This window comes from Alligator mississippiensis, chromosome 6 (genome assembly GCF_030867095.1).
Source record: "Alligator mississippiensis isolate rAllMis1 chromosome 6, rAllMis1, whole genome shotgun sequence".
Lineage (NCBI taxonomy): Eukaryota > Metazoa > Chordata > Crocodylia > Alligatoridae > Alligator > Alligator mississippiensis.
In genome coordinates, this window is record NC_081829.1 from 92564623 (window position 1) to 92586378 (window position 21756).

General features: G+C 42.8%; 2 protein-coding genes across 2 annotated transcripts in view; one reads left to right on the top strand and one right to left on the bottom strand.

Annotated features, from left to right (window-relative positions):
- CASP7 (caspase 7) overlaps window positions 1–2062 on the bottom strand; it is a 32231-nt gene extending 30169 nt beyond the window's left edge. The window contains exons 1-2 of the mRNA XM_014594660.3: window positions 2035–2062; window positions 1277–1337 (exon numbers count right to left, since the gene is read on the bottom strand). The gene's annotated coding sequence lies outside the window, so the exon portion shown is untranslated. The remainder of the gene's footprint in view (window positions 1–1276; window positions 1338–2034) is intronic.
- Window positions 2063–6215: 4153 nt separating this feature from the next.
- NRAP (nebulin related anchoring protein) overlaps window positions 6216–21756 on the top strand; it is a 62521-nt gene continuing 46980 nt past the window's right edge. Inside the window, exons 1-9 of the mRNA XM_019485950.2 lie at window positions 6216–6512; window positions 7035–7129; window positions 7802–7889; window positions 11345–11449; window positions 14108–14212; window positions 15486–15593; window positions 16681–16785; window positions 18410–18517; window positions 19970–20074. Coding sequence (XP_019341495.2) covers window positions 6441–6512; window positions 7035–7129; window positions 7802–7889; window positions 11345–11449; window positions 14108–14212; window positions 15486–15593; window positions 16681–16785; window positions 18410–18517; window positions 19970–20074 — 891 coding nt within the window. The 5' untranslated portion in view covers window positions 6216–6440. The remainder of the gene's footprint in view (window positions 6513–7034; window positions 7130–7801; window positions 7890–11344; window positions 11450–14107; window positions 14213–15485; window positions 15594–16680; window positions 16786–18409; window positions 18518–19969; window positions 20075–21756) is intronic.

Below are 21756 nucleotides of genomic sequence, written 5' to 3' on the forward strand. Positions count from 1 at the left end.
CTTTACTTTTCCCATCACATTATGCATCTTATATTTTCCTAACGTTGAGGTTTTATTTTTATTTAAAAAAACCAGAAAACCATATTTTTCTTTCATTAAAAAGCACATTACTCAAAGACATCATAGCAGTCTTTTATGTCAATTGATATATTTGAGTCAAAGCCTGTTTTAAGATGTGTATGCTGAGAATACCTTTCCTAAGGTCAGTGGAGAGGTTTCCATTGCACACTAGAAAACACACTCTTTACTAGGTTAAAAGCTTATTTCTATTTTAAGTATTAGCCAGCAGACTACTTGTTGCTCATTCACATACTTAAGATCCATTCCTGAAAATGCTTGCTCATGCAGGCAATCCTTACTTCACGTCATCCTATTGAACTCAACTGATAACAGATACACAAATACACTTTTATTGCTGATGCATCATCAGGACTGTGGAAACCAGACCCAGAGAGCATTAATCTGAATATCACTGTCCTTTCAGCCTGTAATTGGAAAAGTAAGGTAAGGGAACCCCGCCCTCCCAGTTGTTTCCAGTCTCAGCAGGTTTTAATTTGACTTCAACAGAAAAAGCAATGGTATGTGATGGTCTGGGGTAAATCTAGTCTTGTTTAAAATAACTCAGTAATCTGGAAAGAACATGGATTTGCAAAATTGGCAGATTACATCAGATTTAGGTAAAAGAAGGAAGAACTTCAGCAGGACATGAAGTCCCATATTGCACTCCCATGCTAAGGAGGGAATAGATTGAAATATCTATGCACACGCAGGAAAGCAACACCTGGGTGTTGTTATCGCTCAACAAAAATAACTGAAGAGCATGCAGCAACCAGCTAAATGGCAACTAGGCGCACATTCACTCCACGCCACTACGGTGTGAGCAGCGCTAACCGAGATGTGCCGTGCTGTGCACGTTTCCTCCCCAACCCTCGGAGAACTACACAACGCCAACTTTGTCCCTTGTGATTGGACGCACAGGGCATGTCCCCTCCCAAGCACTGCGCTGGAGAGCCCTGCAAGTCCTTAAACCAGGCAGGACAGGTTCTTTGCGGAGACATGATCTCTCTTATTAGACCAGCTGAGTAGTTGGAGAAAAGTTTTGAGCAAGCTTTTGGGTGCAGTCACCCTTTGTCAGGCATAGGGAGCCTCTGCTGGTCTGAGACTCCAAGGAGCGAAAGAAGCTAAAAGTGTGGCAGGCTGTAGGAACGAGGAAGAAATGGGTAGAATAGGTAGAAAACAAGGCAAAGCGCGGAGATGAACTGTTCAGTATACGCACAGGGAGCACCCAGTTTCCTCGCTGTTCCCTTCAGAAATCGCTGCGTGGCGTTTTTCTGCTCCTGCACAGATAAGAGTTTTAATCAGAACGTGGCTCGATGCCACGTCCTCAAAGCTTTGCTGCAAACGTGTCCCCAAAGCCCAGTCCTTAAACCAGGGGCGGGCAATTATTTTGGGCCGCTTACTGAGTTTTACCAAGCCGTCGAGGGCCGCAAGACAGCCGGCCCGCCCGCCCGCCTGCCCGCAGCAGATTAATGTTAATTTTCTAAATTGTTTAGGGGCCCCGCGGGGCTGGCAGGCCACATCCAGCCCCCGGGGTTTATTTTGCCCACCCCTGCCTTAAACCCGCTGAGAAACTGCAAAAAAAAAAAAAAAAAAAATTAATCTTTTTTGCAATTTCCCCGTCGGTGTAATAAAACGTATCCTCTCTAAACCAAGATTTTTAGGGGTCTCACCCCTAAAACTAACCACCCTTTCTACACGGCGGCGCCCCTGGCTACATGCAAAGCGCCAGCTCGTTTTCGGATGAGGGAAGAATCCCAGGGGTGGGTTTCTCTTGCAAAGATGGGAACACTTGTCCCTAAATTCCCACCCCAAAGTAATAAGGAGCAGGGCTGCTGCCAAGGCCTGAGCAGCGCAGAGCGGAGCGGAGCAGCGCAGCGGCGCGGGCGGCCCGGGGGGTGTGGGTGTGGGTGTGGAGGCAGGGGAGGCAGGGGGGATGGATGCAGAGGGGCCGGAGGGGCCGCGCCCGACACTTGCCTGCGTCCCGCGCCCGCTGCAGGGAAAGAGAAAGCGAAACTGGCCCCGGCTGCCCGCCCCGTCCGGTCCCGTCCCGCCCCCGCGCAAGCAAAGCCCGCCCTGGCTTGCCTCGAGGGGAGGCAGGCTCCGTGCCCTTCCCGGGCACTTGCACCTGGAGCTGATGTTGAAGCAAAGGGCGAGCAAGCAAAGCCCTCCCGGGGTCAGGCACCTGGCATTCATGCCTAGTGTCTGTGTTGAAGCAAGGGCAAGAGGCAGGCACTGTTTCCATCCCTGATATTCATGCCTAGGGGTTAGGTTGAAGCCAAGGGCGAGAGAAGCCCTCCCTGGGCTGCCCCTTATGGAGACAGACACCCTTTCCATCCGAGGCATTCATGCCTAGGCCTCATGTTGAAGCAAAGGGTGAGAAAAGCCCTCCCTGGGTTGCCCCTTAGGGAGACAGACACCCTTTCCATCCCTGGCATTTGTGCCTAGGGTTCATGTTGGAGCAAAGGGTAAGAAAAACCCTCCCTGGGTCACCCCTTAGGGAGACAGGCACCCTTTCCATCCCTGGCACCCTTTTCATCCCTGGCATTTGTGCCTAGGCCTCATGTTGAAGTGAAGGGCAAGCAAAGCCTTCTCTGGGTCGCCCCTTAGGGAGACAGGCACCCTTTTCATCCCTGGCATTTGTGCCTAGGGCTCATGTAGAAGCAAAGGGTAAGAAAAGCCCTCCCTGGGTCGCCCCTTAGGGAGACAGGCACCCTTTTCATCCCTGGCACCATTTCCATTCCTGGCATTTGCACCTAGGGCTAATGTTGAAGCAAAGGGCGAGAGAAGCCCTCCCTGGCTCACCCCTCGGGAAGACAGGCCCTTAGCACACAGCTTTAGACCCCCCCCTCCCCAAAACCGAGGGGTGCTGAGGTACGCGCCGCTGAGGGACCAGACCAGGGCTCCGGGATGCCCGTCAGCAGGCACAAAATGAGGGGATGCCTTCCCAGGGATCTGTGTGGTTTGCTCGGAGCTGTGGAGGTTTCCTACCAACCTCGCCCTGCCTTTATTCACTGTGGCCGTCACTCGCTGGGAACTCGCAGCCTCCGAGTGCTGCGGGTCACTTGCCAGGCAGTTCGGTGAGGGCAGAGTCCTGCTGGGGATGTTGGGGTGGGGTGTTCACTCCCATTGAAAATGTGGTAGAAACCTTGCCTTTGGGGGTTAATTGCACACGTTGATTGTGCACGGTAACCCCCAGGTCTTTTTCTGCAGAGCTGTTGCCCAGCCAGTCACCCCCAGCCTGCCCCGGTGCATGAGATTGTTCTGTCCTAAGTGCAGGGTTTTGTACTTGTCCTTTTTGAATTTCCTGAGATTTCTTTTGGTCCAATCCCCCAATTTGTCTAGGTCTCTGAATCTTAACACTACCCTGCAGCATATCTACTATTCCCACCCCCAGCTTGGTGTCATCAGTGAACTTGCTGAGGGTGCACACCAACCCATCTTCCAGATAGTTGATGAAGGTACTGAACAAAACTGGCTCTAGGACTGACCCCTGGGGCACTCTGCTTGATACTGGCTGCTAACTAGACATCAATGGATTACTACCCTTTGATTCCAATGAGTCACCCAGTTTTCTATCCATCTTACAGGCCGCTCATCCAACCCGGACTTCCTTAGCTTATTTGTGAGACTGTTGTAGGAGAGGAGACTGTATCAAAAGCCTTGCTAAAGTCAAGGTATATCACATCCACTACTCTCCCCATGCCCAGAGAGCCAGTCATCTCATCCTAGAAGGCAGATCAGGCATGACTCGCCCTTGGTGAATCCATGCTGACTGTTCCTAATCACCTTCTTCTCCTCCAAGTGCTTAAAAATTGATTCCTTGACAACCTTCTTCATAATTTTTCCAGGGACTGAGGTGAGGCCAACCAGTCTGTAATCCCCTGGATCCTCCTTCTTCCCTATCTTAAAAATGGGAACTATATTTGCCCTTTTGCAATCATCAATTGCCATGAGTTTTCCAAGATAATGGCCAGTGGCTCTGCAATCACATTGGCCAACTCCCTCAGCACGCTCAGGTGCATCATGTCCAGCCCCATGGACTTGTACACATCCAGCTTTTCTAAATAGTCCCTAGTCTGTTCTTTTGCCACTGTCAGCTGCTCACCTCCTCCCCAAAGTGTGCTGCCCAATACAGTAATCTGGGAGTGGACTCTGCCTGCGAAGACAGGTAAAAAAGGCATTGAGCACTTCAGCCTTTTCAGGAGTTTTTAAGGAGCAATCTCCTGTTTTCCCTAATGAAAAAGGGCAACTTACTGACAATACGGACGTGATAGTGTCTATGCTTTTGCATGCTCTGCATGGATTTTAGGACAGCAACAGTCCATTGCGGGGGTTCTGTGGGATCAGTTGTTAGGATCACTTGTGCAGGCTTTATGTCCCTCCATTAATTTTTAAACATATTCTTTTAGCTTTTAGTGCACGGTCAGTGAGACTGCAAGAGCCTGTGGCTCTGGCTAATTTGTCCATGCCTCGTTTTGCATTCTTCGTTTTTCCAGGATTTTTTAACTTAATGCATTGTAGCTGGTAATACTCGGGCAGGGTGAGGGTATCCTATTTGAATACCCATGCATTCTGCAAGCAGCAATAATTCAGTTGTTGCCCAAAAAAGACATTTTCCATATTAAATGAAACACAACTTTATTGTCCTTACAGTGCAACCAGAACGAATAGTGCCTCAAATCCATACATTGACAATATTTGGGACACTGAGAACGGGGTCATTGAGTGGGGTTAACATGGAGGGAAAAGGGAGATAAAACTTCAGACCTCGGTTGGTGAGAAGGGTTGTGGCGAGCAGCTTCCCCTCTTTTTGGCTGCTTGGCAATGTTGGGTGCTGGATTAGCATTGGAGCAACCTAGTATGAGGTTTGAGAGACTGAAGGAGCTGGGTCTTCACAGGGAGGAGGGAAGGGGGTCTGTGGGGTCCCAGTATGAGGAGGTCTCCATGGGATGGGACTAGCAAACCCTGTGGCTGCTGTGCATGCTGTGGGCTGCCAAAGGAGAGAGCAGGTCGAAGGCAAGTGACACCTTTGCCAGAGCAGACTCTCCTACAATGTATGCCTACTCATAATGTCTATGAGTTGTTGCTGTCCTACCACGTCCATCTGTATTATCCGCTCTGTGCGGCCAGCATCTTCTAAGTTTCCCCTGACCCACGTGAACTCCATTCTCCTCCAGCTTCTTATTTAATTAGTTACCACAGTGCGCTCTTGGCGGCTTTGCTCTTTTCCTTCTCCCACCTGTCTTTCTCCTTTTCTTGCCTCAGAAATGTGTGCCATTCCTGAACAACCCTGTGACACTTCACAGAGGCATCCCCAAGCTCCTCCAACATCTTCTTGGTCTCTTCTTTACTCACAAGCTGAGCAGACCTTGGGGAGGGTAGTGGATAATGCTGGTGTGCCTGCGGGGGTAGATCTTACAGCTGGTGATGCTGTGGGTCCCTGGGAGCTGGCAGGTTGACTGCCTTGCCGTGCAGGGGCTGGGCGGCACACATGGTTTTTAGATATCCCAGGGTCCCTGCGCACCTGGATCTTCCAACATTGTGTGCGCAGCCCAGCTGCACATGCTTTTCTTTTTAGATGTCCACTGAGACTGGGATCCTTTCCCAGGGTCCTGGCCATGTTTTGCAGCTGCCAGGTGAAGGTGGGGGGGACTTGATTTACTCCCCCTGTCCAGCAGTTGCAAACCCATGCCTTGGGTCCTGCTAGCAGTGGCATCATTGGGATCCAGTCTCTGATCTGGCACATGTGGCATGTTAGGAGGTGCGATTGCTTGGGTCAGGGATCAGCTCCCCTTGCACCATTACGTGAACGTCTGCCAGCTCACTCTGAGTTACAATGTCTTCCTTGGGCTCCAGCTACTATAAACAGGAATATACATAAGACACAAATTAGCCCCCAGTGAAGTCATTCATTGTACATGGGGGAGACTAGCTACTACTTTGATAAGCTGCTGCTGATGATGTGGCCTGTATCTTTATCTCCATCCTGGGGTTATGACGACTAATCTGAAACATCGAACTTCAATACTGAATGACCAGATTCTGTCATTCACATAGACATGATTTGTTTCTGTGACTTCACTCCTCTATTTAGAGAAAGATGTTGCTAACACCTCCCCTTCTGTATGTACTTACACAGTTGCTAAAATAATCCCTCTTAGTAACGGGCATCTTTAAAAGCCAGCTAGCAGCTGACTTTGAAACAGAAGGTCAACCAAAGGAGCAGAGACTTTGCTTCAGAAGTTTAATGAGAGCAATTGATCATAGAAAAGGGGCTTTACAGAACTATCTGGAGTGTTACAAACAGGCCAAAAAGTCGTCATCATCTTTTGAAGCTTTTGTGTGTATAGATATATACTCTTTGCTCTGTTGGTTTCAAGATGAATGTTCAGCCGTGTGCTAGATGTGGCTTTGGGGTTTACCCTGCTGAGAAGATTAACTGTATAGATCAGGTCAGTACACACACTCTCTCTTGATCATTTTGGAGTTTAATAGATATATGCAAAGTTACTTACTAATATATGGTTTGATCATGCTCCTGCTGGAGTTGCAGACTGAACTCCTAACCGTATACATTCTTTATTCATGGTGGCTATCGGAGTGAAGGTAAGCTTGGTTATGAGTGTTTTGGGGAAGATAATTAAAAATGACGAGGTTACAAACTTGCAAAGATAGTAATTTATCTTACTATTAAATTACCTACTATTATCTTACTATTTTTTTATCTTGCTATTTTTTAAATTCTTTTAAATTACTTACTATTATTTTACTATCTTACTATTAAATTACTTACTATTATCTTACTATCTTACTAAAGATAGTAATTTAGTGTCCATTTAATGCATGCCATTTATGCAGTGGTAAATGGCTATTTATGAAATGGACAGAGGGGTCAATGCTGAGGTTTAAATATTGCTGGAATAATAAGGACATATGAGACACTTTCACTATCTTTTAATCTTTTCTATTCCTAGACATGGCACAAAGCCTGTTTTCATTGTGAAATCTGCAAAATGAAGCTAACAGTAAATAACTTTGTTAGCCACCAGAAGAAGCCTTACTGTCAAGCGTAAGTGTACTTACTTTAAAAAAAAAATCATAATGGCTTAAAACTTGAATTACCATAATTTTAATTGAAGATCAGCACTGGGCAGCCAACTGGTCTTCAGCTGTTCTATGGAACTGGGTTAACTCCGTTGACTTCAGCAGAATTGCTCTGGATTTACATATATGGCAGAGATCAGAATCTAGCCATATATATAAAATTCCCCTATTTAAGTCTTAAAAGATACCATTGTAAGTGCCATTGGAAATATTTTGGAACGTTGCCTGTTGTAACTGTAAGCAGTGATTTCCATATCAGTGGTTAAGAATTAATAAGGTATGAATGCACTTAGTAACCAGAAAAATACGTAAAATGCAAATTTTTGGAGTTACATTTTTCAGGATGATTTGATTTTCTAATGATCAATTCCTGTCAAATTTCTTGGCTGAAAACAAGAGATGACAGTTGGTTTTTATTCTATTATTCTCTTTCGTTATTAGTAACACAGCATTGATATGATGATCATTAAAATTAATTGAGTTGTTGACACTTATTTCATAAAACAGTAAGTTGTATGTGAACTGATGGTTGCGTGGTGGAGGTGGTGCAGTGGTTTTGAGAAACTAAAAAGAGAGTATATGTTTCTGGTGGACAGTCTGATACATTTCTAATATGCTGTTATACCTTGTTTTATAGACATAACCCAAAAAACAACACATTCACAAGCGTATTTGAGACACCAATAAATTTAAATGTGAAAAAACAATCTGAAGCAGTAAGCGAGGTAAGAGTTTTATAATAAATTATATTTGCTTGTACTTTTTGTTTCCGGTATTGTAACCACACTGGTTTTTTTTTTTAAGAAATGTATTAAAACACAACCCCTATATTCAACTGCCCTGCCCTCTTTTAAGGTGAGCTCAGGTTTGGATCACATTTATTTCAAATGGTCTTTGTCACGGACCAAACCAAGGTCTGGATTCCAACAGATCCATACTTTGGCAGATTTGATATTTAGATCTGGAACAGATTTTTCTTCTTGATCGTATCTCTAGCTTGTTTTTGTTTGTCTGTAGATTGATTATACATCTCTTTTCAAATACATCAATTGTATATAGCAAGAGACATGCTTCCTAACATTTGTTGGATGTGTTTCAACAAAAGCTACAAAACCTGAACATTTTTTAAAATTAGCTTTGTATTTTCTTTAGATTTTTTTCCCAATTTTTCAGACGCATCTCATAAGTGCCTTACATGATCATTGTTCATTTAGGAAGAGGAACGAAGCATTATAGCTGCTAAATTCTGCATAATAAAGCTATCGGATTACATGGCAAAGCAAGGGAGAAAAGCCCAGAATGTCTCAGTTTCAGTAAAAAAGCCCAAGATGGTATTATAGTGTTACTTACTGTATTTTACTTACTTTGTGGCCTTAATTTACAATCCTTGCCCAGACAAAACATCCTTTGGTATTCTATGAGTATCTTAGTAAGAAATGCAGGTTCAGTCTGTCAAAGGTTACCTTATCTAATATTCTACAAGGAAGTCTGTAGTATCCGTCACTGAAAATTGCCAGGAATGCAGAGCCGAGCTGTACAGACTTGATTATTAGTGCCAGTGGGTCATGAGGACATTTTCTTTAATGCTGGTTCACTTGCCTTAAATGCTGGGTCAAAATAAAGCTGAAGACTCAAAACAAAACTTGTATAAAATTGCCTGGTCTTTGACACGAACAACTAAACAGTTTAAATTTAATTAGAATATGCATCTAGACTCCCAGAAAAGTTTTTTTTGAGCATTTGATAGATCTGGGCTGAGATGTGAGGGAGTTTTTCCTGTTTTTTTAAAAACATTTTTCTGAAATATTATTGCTAATGTTGATTTTCTTGGTTGTGTGATATGTCAGCTCCAAAAGGCACCTAGAATCCCAAAAGGACTTCGAATTCTTTTTTATTTTCTAATGCCATTGCTTTCTGTTATGACCTCTTTTCTTCCGAAGGCATTTGTTTAAGTTTTGCACTTCTGGTGACTATTTAAAATAAGAAAAATATGTCAGAAGACCACTGGTTACTGGCTCATGTCCATGCATAATGTTGTTTTATTAAATGTGGTGCCTTTTAGTCCTCTAAAAATAATCGTGTAGTAGTAGTAATAGTACTAGTGGTAGTAATAATAAGTATAGACAATGTATTTCTATAGGATCTGGCATCTTATTAAAATTGTACATAAAATAATGGAAAACGGATGCAGCATTTTAAATTTTGCATGTACTAATATCTGTTTCTCTTTCTTCTTGATCAAGTTGATAGTATACATTTAATCACATTTATCACATATTATACTCCTTCTGTCATTGTACTTCTATAGCATTTTTATGCATCATGTTGTTGCAATATCCTGGACTCCAACAATGACAACAACATCGAGTTCACTTCCTTTAAGAGGTGTGTGTGACGGATCTGGTCTGGAATGAGCCTGGGATTACTGCAAATTCTATTTCTGTTTCCCGGCTGTGATATGAGACCCTATTACTTCCAGTGCATGTGGGCATACACGCCAAGCAAATTATAGCTCGGAGATCACTTTCCCTTGCTTTCTCACCTAGAGCACCTCCTGTCCCTTTCAATCATAGAGTGAATTTGAGCTCCAAAGACACGATTTCTAAGTGTATCTACAGGCCTAATCCAGGCTTTATTGAAAATGCCTTTTCACTTCTATGGCAGCTTGTAGTATAGAAAAAATTTGGCATTGGGTCCCAAATGAAAATAACAAACTAGTTTGTGCTTAAGGCACTAGACTGAGGCTTAAGAGTTGAAAATTCAATTCCTTGCTCTGCCACTTATGTTTGGTGTGACCTTGGGCAGGGCATTGCCATCTTTGTGCTTCCTTCTTTAATTGTATAATGAAGATATTGTACAATGAGGACAATATATACATTTCAGTATTATGACTTCTTCAGGGCAATGCTTGTGCCAGTATAGCACAAGATGATCTTGATTTTATTTGGGTCTCTAGGTACTATTGCAATACAAATAAAGAGTTATAATAATAGACATCAGATTAGACGATGCCCTTAAGTATATTCACACAACCTCACTGACCTCACTGAAGTCAGAAAGGGATAAATGAGAGCAATTTTGCCTTGTGACTGATACTTAGGTCTAGTGTTTCATAGTGGTTTCCTTCACAAAATATCTCTTACTAACATTTGAATTGTATTATCTGCTTAGATTTTTATGGGATTTTAGTCTTCATTACTATGTGCGTGTGTGTGGGGGCTGGGCATGGAGGAAGGGGAGATGTGTCTAGGAACCACTTAGATCTTCTTGATGGGTTTCAACTGCAATGCACTGTTTCCCTAAGAGCAAGTAGCTCCAATGACTGCAATTTGTCTTAGTTAGAAGTCACCAAGTGGATGAGAGCTAATCTAGCCTCTACTTCATACACCCCTTGGGTAGGGATGGGAGACAGGTAGGAGAAAGTATAAACCCATTAATGGTGCTCACAGGGTAAGGCAGCATGCCGAGAAAGGTTGTGATAGGCAGACAAAGAGGAAATATTGGTAAAGGGGGATCTGTGGAAGCTGTGAGTATGGAGATCTGAATCCAGTGAACAGTATTTTCTTGTGGGCTTCAAAGTTTCCATAGTCCAGGCCTGCTCGTTGAAGGTTTTTCATAGATTCATAGATGCTAGGGGCTGGAAGGGACCTCGCAGATCATTGGGTCCAGCCCCGCCACTCTAGGCAGGAAGACAACTATATATCCATTGGTCCTGGTCTTCCCCAGGGATGCCCTGGTGACGCACTCCTCCGATACAGCGGTAATGAACACAATGGTTTCTGTCTGTATCAGTACAGGTTTTCTTTTAACTATAGCATGGTATTGAAAGGAACACCCAGTTTGCACTGGTTAAGGATCTGGGACCCAGAAAGACACAAAGAAAGTCCCACAATGTGGTGGGCACATTGCTTACATCTGACATGTGAGCCACTAAAGCCACCCAAGGAACCTTGTCTGCCTGTATCCTTAGACCAACACGGCTACAACCTAAACTCCCACTAAAGTCTGGCATTCGTTTTGGAGTATTGATTTCACTTCTACTCGCCTTTTCCCTTGCAATTCACTCTAACTCTACAGTGCTGTACACCCAGGCATTTTTCCAGCTTTAAAATGATGCCCTTCTTTGCCTTTTGCATCCACAATAAGAAAAAAAAATATTGATGCTGAGTTTTTGTTGCAGGGTAAATATCGAGAAGAAGGGGAACGATTCAAATCCGTTTTCCAGTGGGATATGAACTGCAGAGAGGTGGAAGCCGCGTGTAAAGTTCAGCAGCTGGCCAGTCAGGTAAGAGAAGCCCTTCGAGGGTACACCTTTCTGGAGCTTGCCAGGAGGCATCCTGCGAAGCATTGCTTTGGTGTGCGCTACTTCCCCATGCTGAATAAAATGATGGTTGGCATGCATTTATGCACAGCATTTGACTCAGAACAGTCCATTTCTTTTTTTTTTTTTAGAATGGCCTGTTTAATTTTCATTTGTTTTTCAAGGCAGTGCATTGTAATTGTTAAAGCGGGGGAGCAAAGTCAGGAGGTTTGGGGAGTACCTCCACTGCAATACTAGATGCAGTTGCAGCAAGTATTGATATACCCTGGCTAGCTTTAATTTACCTAGATCAGGCACCAAAAGCAGTAAACCTGTCACAATATGGACTTCAGTGTGGGCTGTTACTCCATGGACTTTTTTGTTGATTGAAGCCTTTGCTGCTCTGGTTTTGCTCTTTTGGGCCTCAAGCTAGCAGAGTTATCTTGGGTATAGCTACATATGCTGCAATTGCACTCCTGAATGCGGTGCAGAAATACTCTTGACTCTGATCTTGGTCCTATTCCTGAATGATGAGCATAGTCAAGTCACTTATCTTCCCCATGCCTTGTTTCCTTCTCTGTGTAGTGAAGTAATTAGATTTGCTCACAATTAAAGATCCTCAAGTGAAGGGCACCATGTATATTATTATTATAATCCATCATTTTTCTTGCCACATTGTCAAGTACTAAATTAAATTCTGGCCCTACAGACATCCATTGTAAAACTCTCATTTGACTTCAGCATATTCAGGATTTCATCCACTTATGTTTTCCTAGGGGCTTGTTTCTTCCTAACGTCATTTTTCTTCTGACTCGATCCTCTAACAAAGTTGTGACACAGAATTTATGGTAGCGATTCCTTTTAAAGATGACAAGTAGATGTGCCACAAAGATGGGATCAGGGGGAAGGAGCAATAGGACAATGGCTGAGGAATTCCTTATTAAACTCATTTATGTGAGAGAATGGAAAAGGGAGCACAGACAATGACATGACGTGCATTGTTTTAAAATAGAGGTGCTTAACATCTGGCCTGCAGGCCAGATCTGACCTGTGAGGCTGTGTTATTTGGCCCATGGACCTCCCCACAGGTCCAAAAATTTGGCAGCTGAGAAGAGGTAAATTGCTACTTACTGGCTGCATCCAGACAAGCGTGGCCATGTGATATGTGACACCGTGGACCCGTCCTGGGGTGCCACACACCTCGCATTCAGGTGTTCCCCATGCTGCAAGGTAGCAGTGCAGGGGGGAGTGGAGTCGGGGGTGATTTTTGATCCTGGGAGATCCTCGGGTCAAAAAACCCCATGAGAAAAAAGCAGGGTGGCACATGCAGGGAGCAGCATGTGCCACCCAAAACTGGAGGCTGGCCAGCCTGAGCCATGCTTTGGCTGCCGACCAGGCTCTGAGCGGTGGGATCTCTGTGGCTGCAGCTCCCCGAGGCCCCCAGGACTCCAGGCTAATATTAAAAAATCCCTCCCTTAATTAAAGATAGGAACTTTGATGGAAAATGGCAGGTTGGCTGGTTTAATGGACAATGTTGGGCTATAGGCTGTTTCTGCTTATAGATGGGCAGATGAGATTCATCCTAGGTAAGTAATAACCAAATGCATTGCCATCTTGGACAGGCTCAGCCCATGACCTACATCCCCAATGCCATTTTCACTCTTTTCAAAACTCTGAACCACGAGTGAAGAATAAATGTCACATTTGTCCCAGGATGAGTTATGCCTGTTTTTGTCCTAGAACGGAAAAGTTGTGAGATTGGTGTGTACCCATGTTGTCCTTACCGTCTGAGTTTAGCGAGTGGTTGAATGCACTGCCGCTTTTGATCCAATGATACAATCCCCAGACAACCTTCACTTGCTCTTCATGATATCCTAGTGCAAACTGTTAGCAATTCTTATCCCATGAACCTTTATAGGATTTGTCCTGGGACAACAGACATGGATGTCTGAATGACTGCACATTGTCCTGAGAAAAAATGGTATCTCCTGGGACAAATGCACCATCTATTTGTAGCCAGAATTTAAGAAAGTTGTAGAAGTTGCCCTTTTGGTAGAGGGATGTGCATATGGCCCATACTATGCCTGTTCTTCAGGTAAACAGCAAATGTCATTTCTCAAGGTTATCGGTCTGGTAGTTTCCACTTGCTATAATTTTCTATGAAGAAAAGTATTGCAAAGAAGAAAAGAAAATGTATTTATCTTGAATTTGCAGAAAAAGGACAATATTTTGTTCTGCATATATACTTACACGCTGTTTAGCATGCATTTAGCAATAATAATAATGATGGCCTAGCAATATAGTTGCTGTTTGCATGATGCAGTGAACTACTCAGCAAATATTCGACTGGAAATTTGGGGGAAATAAGCCCTAATTCCATATCACATATAAAAACGTTGCAGAATGTGCTCAGAAATATTTTGCAATAAAATTCATCTCTATATGCAAGGACAGAACCAAGTCCATGAACCAGTTAAACTCCAACTTTGTATTAAAAATAATAAGACTCACGTGGATATATTTTTGTGCTTTCTATTTATACAGTGTAAGTTGATTTTTGTGATGGATTTTTATTTGTTTTCCTCTTCCCTAGTAAATTCATTATTTATATTTAAACCTATTCACTTAATCTTTCCTTTCTAGAAAACCTATCAAGCGGCATATGGGGAGGGCAAGACCTGGTATTCTGGAGCCATTCCAGATCCCTCAATGGTCAGGATAGCTCAGTCGCAGAAGACTCTCAGTGATGTAAGTGGGCTGACCTTTGCAGCAGCTTTATTCTTATAGCTTATTTTATATTCTGAGGGCTTACTCATTCATAGTAGCTAAACTGTCAATAACAAATTACCAAAGGAAAGGGTGACATGGATTTGAACTTTGTTGAACAACAGTGTTTTTTTAGCCTTTGTGTGCTCTGTCTGTCTAGATATACATTTATAGTCAAAGTCACCTAGGAGTGTTACTTCCCAGTTTAGATATATTCAAAAGGAATTATCATGACTTTCAGAAGTTAAGATACAGTTCAGTTCCTGGACATTAACATGTCTGATGACATGTCCTGCCTACCCAACATCTTCTAGCATGGCTACCATCAGTGAAGTAGCTCCACTGATGGATAATGGGACGTCATTCTCCCCTTGTACTCGGCCTTGGTGAGGCCACAGCTGGAGTACTGTGTCCAGTTTTGGGCCCTACAATTAAAAAATGATGTGGAGAAGCTTGAGAGAGTCCAGAGAAGAGCCACGCGCATGATCAGAGGTCAGGAAAACAGACCTTATGACGACAGGCTGAGAGCTATGGGACTCTTCAGCCTGGAAAGGCACAGGCTCAGGGGTGATCTGGTGGCAACCTATAAGTTTATCAGGGGTGCTCACCAGGATCTGGGGGAACGTCTGTTCACCAAAGCGCCCCAAGGGATGACATGGTCGAATGGTTATAAACTACTGCAAGACTGTTTCAGGCTGGACTTAAGGAAGAATTTCTTTACTGTTCGAGCCCCCAAGGTCTGGAGTAGCCTGCCATTGGAGGTGGTTCAAGCACCTACATTGAACACCTTCAAGAGTAAATTGGATGCTTATCTTGCTGGGATCCTACGACCCCAGCTGACTTCCTGCCCTTCTGGCAGGGGGCTGGACTCGATGATCTTCCAAGGTCCCTTCCAGCCCTAACGTCTATGAAATCTATGAAAACACATTTTATTTTTCATGGAGTACACAAGTACCTGTAGCTTTCCATCCAGCCGCAGTGAGTAAAGAACTGAAAGACATATATAATTAGCAGTAGTCATGTATAAACTACTGTGTATCAAATATGCAGATGGATTTTTTCCACTGTAGCTGAGATTTTTTGTAACTAGGAAAAAATATGAAATACATGTTCTTTTGTGTGTCATTTATTCTAAAATACCTTAAACATGTATGGGATATGCATTACCTACTTTGCTTATTTTTTTGTTTTTAAAAAGAGGGGTCACATTAATGAACAGAGTTTTTTTTTAACCAAAAAAATATGTTACTTTTAGGTGAAATACACAGAAGATTATGAGCAACAGAAGGGGAAAGGCAGCTTTCCAGCTATGATCACTCCAGCTTACCAGATTGCTAAGAAAGCCACTCAGCTAAGCAGTGATGTAAGTCTCAATTTTCTTTTGTGTGCATTGAAGTTACTAAAGTTCAGGAAATCCTGGTTTTAAATAGTTGACATTAAAAAGCACAGCTGGTGCCCAATACCCATCTTAAAATTAATCCTGCAAAAGTGGTAAATCTTTTACTTTATTGACACATTGACTTGGGAACCTACCTTGCCTTGGAAGAATACCATAAATGACAGCTTGCAGCATGGGCATCTTCTAAGATACAGCAAATTTTTGCGTAATACATGACATAATTGCTATTTCAGCTTTACAAACCCCCCCTTTGTGTTTTGTTTTTAAGCTAAACTGGTTACTCTTATTTTCCTATTTAATTTTCATTGATTTGTTTATCCACTTATTCTGGCCTTTTCATCTATCTTATTATATAACGATACATACCAGTACAATAATTTTCTTTAATGTATGTATATGATAGATGTTTACATATGTATTATAAAAATAACAATCCAAAAAGCTGTCATGAAAATAAGCCCCCCTTCAAATCCTTGTAGAAACATGCAGTGGGTTTCATGACCAGCATGCAGCAATGCAGTGATACAGTTGTCAGATAGCGTTTTGGTGCCATTACAGAGGAATTTTGCAGTATTTTTATACTGTTTACAAATGTAATTTAAAATGTTGGTTATTTTGGGCATTGACTTCAGTAGGAGCTGGACTCAGTTTTTATATGAAGACAGCCTGGCTGTATTGCACGTATTGCTGGAATTATTTAGCATTAAAAAAGTAGTTATAAACATTTCCCTCAACAGTGCTCATGTTTTCTTTACATAAAATTAACACTTTTGACACTATAGACCTACAATGGAAATAATAGAACATTTGAGCTAATAATGCCAATGAGTAAAGTCAGAATACTCTGTAATGATCAATGGTGATCATTTAATCAGTGGCGGCTGCACCTTCTTTTGTATTTACAGCCAAGAGCTTTATACTGAGGACATAACATTGAAAATAATTAGCTGACTCAAAGGTCAGTTCTGCTGCCTTTTCCAGTCTCATGGAAGGAGATAACCAGATATTTACTAGTAAAGGGCTTTAAAATGCATTCAATTTATGCTTCCAGGTAGAGTATAAGCGTGGACATGAAGAAAGGGTCTCCAAGTTCACCTCTGTTGTAGACACTCCCGATATACTACATGCAAAAGTTGGAGGGCAGCTTACAAGTGATGTAAGTAAAGTAGGAGGAGAGAATAAGGAGATCTTTTAAACTGTTTAAATAGTTTCTTGAAGCACAAAGACAAATACAATCTAATACTTAAATTAGAGCTTTTGAAGCACACAACTGTCTAAAAGTTTGCTTAGCAGAGTCTGTTATTCATGTTGCTAGACGCTTCCTATTAGAAGACCTATTTTAAGTTGCTTATACCTTTTCTAAACCATAACCTTTTGAGCTGAAATGATTCATGTTTGTTTCTATCTCAGCTAAAGATTTTTTGGGGATGTCAACTAAAACTGTTCAGCCATTTCTACGGGGCGTAGGAGAAAAGCACGTTCCATCTTTGAAAAGTTCTGGTGACTTTTTCCTTGAGAAACTGTAGTGCTTGCATGCTTTGACATCTGACAGTTAGGTGACTTTTGGTCAGGGATATTCCTTTTCCATCCTTATGAAAATCCATCCAAGTTCGAACCTATTTTAAGACTTTGAAAAATTGTAGTTTACGTAGGACTCGTATAAAATGTTTAGATTTTAGTTTATATGTTCCCCCCAAAATCCATCTCTTCTGCACATACTCTGTCTGGGGCCGAGCAGGACTTTTCCTGCGGTTGCAGCTCTCTGCAGCTGTGGAGCAGACCTGGGCAGAAAGGGAAGCAAGGAGCCCATCTCTCCTGTGTTGTCATATCCTCTTGCGAGAGTCTGAGCAGTGAAAGGGAGGAAGTTGCCTGACTTGAATACATGAGGGGGACAAACCTGGGTAATAATTTTGGGACAAAGATCCTCAGAGCCTGTTGGAGAAAGACTAGGGATGGAAGCTGATAGGTGGGGAGGGAAACTAGGCTTAGAGCTGGGGTGGGCTGGGCAAAGAACTGGGAACCAGTACAGTAGAAAAGGAGGTGGGTTGGTAGACAACTGGTGAGAACTCACGATGGGGCAAAGGCTGAGACTGGGAGCTGGGAAGGGGATACTGGGATTGGATGGGGAATATGGAGAAGAGGAAGAGAGGATCTTCATTTACCATGTACACACAACTTCACTGCTAGAACATGGGAGGTGTGGGCCACTGCCTGAGATCTCTCGAGCAGATGTTAACAACCTTTGCAGCAGCGGGACATCGCCTGCCATGGTCCCCCTGCTTTACCTGTGGTTGTTTAGGGCGTTATATCTTGTGTTGTATCAGGGTTGATTGTGTACCTTTGCTAAGAGGTTAGACTATGGGTTTGTATAGGATGGTTTGGATAGGGATGCTGCTGCCTTGGGCAGGGGGTTGAACTAGATGACTTCTCAAGTTCCCTTCCAGCCCTATTCTGTAATTCTGTGATTTCAACTTCTGCAACAAATAAAGGAGGGGCTGACAACAGCCTCTTTCATTTCACAACTGTGTTTCTTCACCCTGGGCACTGAATCAGCCAGAGGTCTTGTGAATCAAATAGTATGCTATTGTATATTAAAGAATGTATGATAATACATACTCAGATGGGTGGTGGGGGGGAACTTAAGGCACTTTAATGCTAGCATTTCCTAATTTTGAGTACTTACTTTGCGAACGTAATGCTTTTCTTTTAAAGTTGCTTTTGTTTGCTGTATATATAAATGTGTGCGCTCTATTTGTTCCTAAATGATCTTGTTTTTACAGTTAAAATACACAGAAGATTATGAACAACAGAGAGGGAAAGGGAGCTTCCCTGCTATGATCACCCCAGCTTATCAAATAGCGAAGAGAGCTAATGAGTTAGCCAGTGATGTGAGTGACAAAAACTCTCTTTTGTGATAACAGCATGTTTGTCTTTGGGCGATATTCTTTTCTGACAAAACTTGTGGCATTGTTTTTTGTGTGGCCACAGGCCTTTGCTTATGCACAGAGGAAAACAAGATCTCGATGTTCATGAAACCAGCAGCGGTCATGCCTGTGAGCTGGGTTCTCCACCCGCTCTTAGTTGCACTTGCACACCATAGGGAGGAGGGGACCACAAGGAGTCAGGCCTCTGATTTTGTGCTGCCCAGCCATGGCATAAATTGGAGCTGCTTATTTGCAACTCTTATTTATACCAGGGGTACAATGCTCCTCCATGACCTTACACCAATGGCAGATAGGGTTTAGCAGAGCTTTTCTCTACTATGAATTTCCCTGTCCCTACAAATTCCCTGTCCTGCTCAGCCCTCCCTTTATGTTGGCAGAGGAGGGAGCACCATGCAAGTGCTCCAGAGCAGTCTTGGTGGCCTAAAGAAGCCAGCCTTTTGAGAATTAATTATATGTCTATAAATAAAACTATGGCTATAAATGTCTATAAATAAAACTATGGTTATATGTCTATAAATAAAACTATGGCTATAAATAAAACAGAGTGCTGATAGTATATAAAATATGTCTTTTGGCTCTGGCCTCACAATATGATTCTTCTTCCCCTTCTGCACCTGAAAAGCCCAATCCAAACCACATCAAATCATAAGAAGGATTTGCAATAGAAAATTACCAGGCTCCTTTGATTAATGAACATATTTTCCAAATGACTCATTAGTGTCATTTTATATCTGGGCAGTGATAGGAGCTATAGATTGTACAATGTGCTAGATGCATAGATGTGACTTTAAATTGTGACCACAGAGTTATTCAGGTCATTAACTCATCAGTGAAAATTAAGAGGGGCCCATAGTTTATTATGCACATTGTCCTTGATCTGTGGGAAGCTTCAGCATGGGTTTTTTTAGCTTCAACAGGGATAGTGTAAATCCTGGCCCTACACTTGAACTCTCAAATAGAATAAGACTCTCATTATCATTTTGCAGAATAAAATCTCCTATTAATTATTACTGGTGGGCAAACAATCCTTCTGTACAGCATGCAAAAGACCGTGAGATTAAGCAGGATGAATGGCACCTATGGTAATTTTGCACTTAGGTTCATTATTTGTTGTTTTTGAATCCCTTGGCGCATCGGGCATCAGCTGCTACTTAGCAGAGGATACTGGTATTGATAGACTAGTGATCTAAACTGGTAGGGCATATTGTATGTTCTTAAAATAATGTGAAACCAAACACTGCTATTTTGTTGTTTTAGATTCACGTAGCAAACATGTCTTCCGTGGACTGATAGCTATGGACATTTTGGCAATCCCTTATCATCAACATGTGCGTGTGATTTATTATGCAGCAAATGCAAACTCATCTGGCTTGCTCTTTTTTAATTTCCTGTTAGGTGAGGTATCATCAAAGGTATGAAAAAGAGATGAGGGGAAAAGCCAGCCAAGGAGTTGGAACAGATGCTGCTTTCACAAGAGAAAACATGGATCAGTTTAGTCAGGTATGGAGCTGTTAAGAGATGTTGTGCTGCAGTTGATTATTCGTACTGCCATAAAGTTTCACAAGGGCAATGCAACCTGCTGCCCTCTGGCTTAAACTTTGTTTCCCTCCAGGAGAAATCTAAGCCTCAAAAGAAAGAGGATGAGGTGTTAGAGAGAAGGCAGTTAGACATATTCTCTGGGCCAACATTTCTGGATGTCTTAGTAGCTTTGCAGCTTTAAATAAATTCAAACAGCACTTAAGATCATAGAAGGTCTCTAAAACTTTGGCTGTGCATAAGAGTGATATTTTTACCCTGACAAGCTGTTCTTCAACTATGTGAGGACAAACAGGCTTCCTTTCAACACTGTGCACTGTGGCTTGATTTTGTTTAATTTTTCAGCAAATATTATTATGGTGGCAATGCTAAAAAAATCCCCATGTCCTTTTTTACTGAAATGATGCCTCTCCCTTGGAAGATGTACAGCACAATGATCATAACCCCAAGGATTATATTTGAAGAGACAATTATTATTTCTTCATGTGCTGTTCTTAGAGGTGTCAAAATTATGAGCAGTCTAAATGTAGTTTTTAATCCTCTTCATTTTTTTATCCTATCTTTCATGATCTTGTTGGGGCAGATTATAATACCCTTTTTCAAATTGGACAGGACACTACCCATCCAATAGTTTCATTGATGTGAACATGGCTATTTTAGGAGTAAAGTGCTATGTAACATGTGTTAAGGGTATTAGAAGCCAACCCAACAGGATCAAGAAAATAAGTGAGATTTGAAGTTTATAGCCTCAGCCCTTTTTGAGCTGTCGGAATGAAAAATTCCTATTTTGTTAAAAATCTGTTTTGTTCATGTTTGGATAACTACTAAGTGTCTGAGTTGATTTAGCTCAAACTTGGAAATATCAGTTTTGGACTGAGATCAAAGATAGGAAAAAAATGAAAGACATTTGTTGAGGAAGTTGTAAAGAACTGAAGAAGAGAAGTCAGAATGGAAGTTAGAAATCAGCCTGAAGAACAGCATTTTAAAAGAGCGACCCAGCTAATCATTCATGGTTATTTTTAGAGCCTCTGCATATATATATAGCTCTTTTTAGGTACAGAACAAGTACAGAGGCTGTTCCCAGACCTCAGTCTGGTGTGACCTTATCTTAACATGTGATATTGGATGCAACACAACATGACTACAATGCACTTCTTTGCGGTGAGAGCCCTTAGGAGAGAGAATGCAAAAATAGGCAGGGTTTACTTCTTTCCTACACTATTTATGCCATTCCTGACCAGGCAAATATTTTCAGGAGTGGGTGTGTGTCCCCGGCCTGTCTGGGAGGTGCGAGGAGGCTGGAGCGGGTTTCACTGCTGTGAACCTCTTGTCCGAGGTGGTGTAGCGGCAAGCGTCTGAGGCAAAGCAGCAGTACAGTGCAGTGGTGGGAGGGCAAAACCCCTGCTCCCAGTGCCTTCTGCTATCCATCCAGAGCACAGCTTGGCCCAGGCTGCCCTGCCCTGCACAGATCCGGGGGCACATGCCCGCTCCCATGCCCTCCCGGACAGGCAGCGAGAGCCGCCGGAGGAGCCACCAGAAGAGCAGCTCCCAGACAGGTGGCACGCAGTGGCAGGAGTTCCCCTCCCCAAGTCCCGCGTCCGCCCACCCCAGCTGGGCAGCTTGTCCCAGCCCCAGCCTCAATCTCT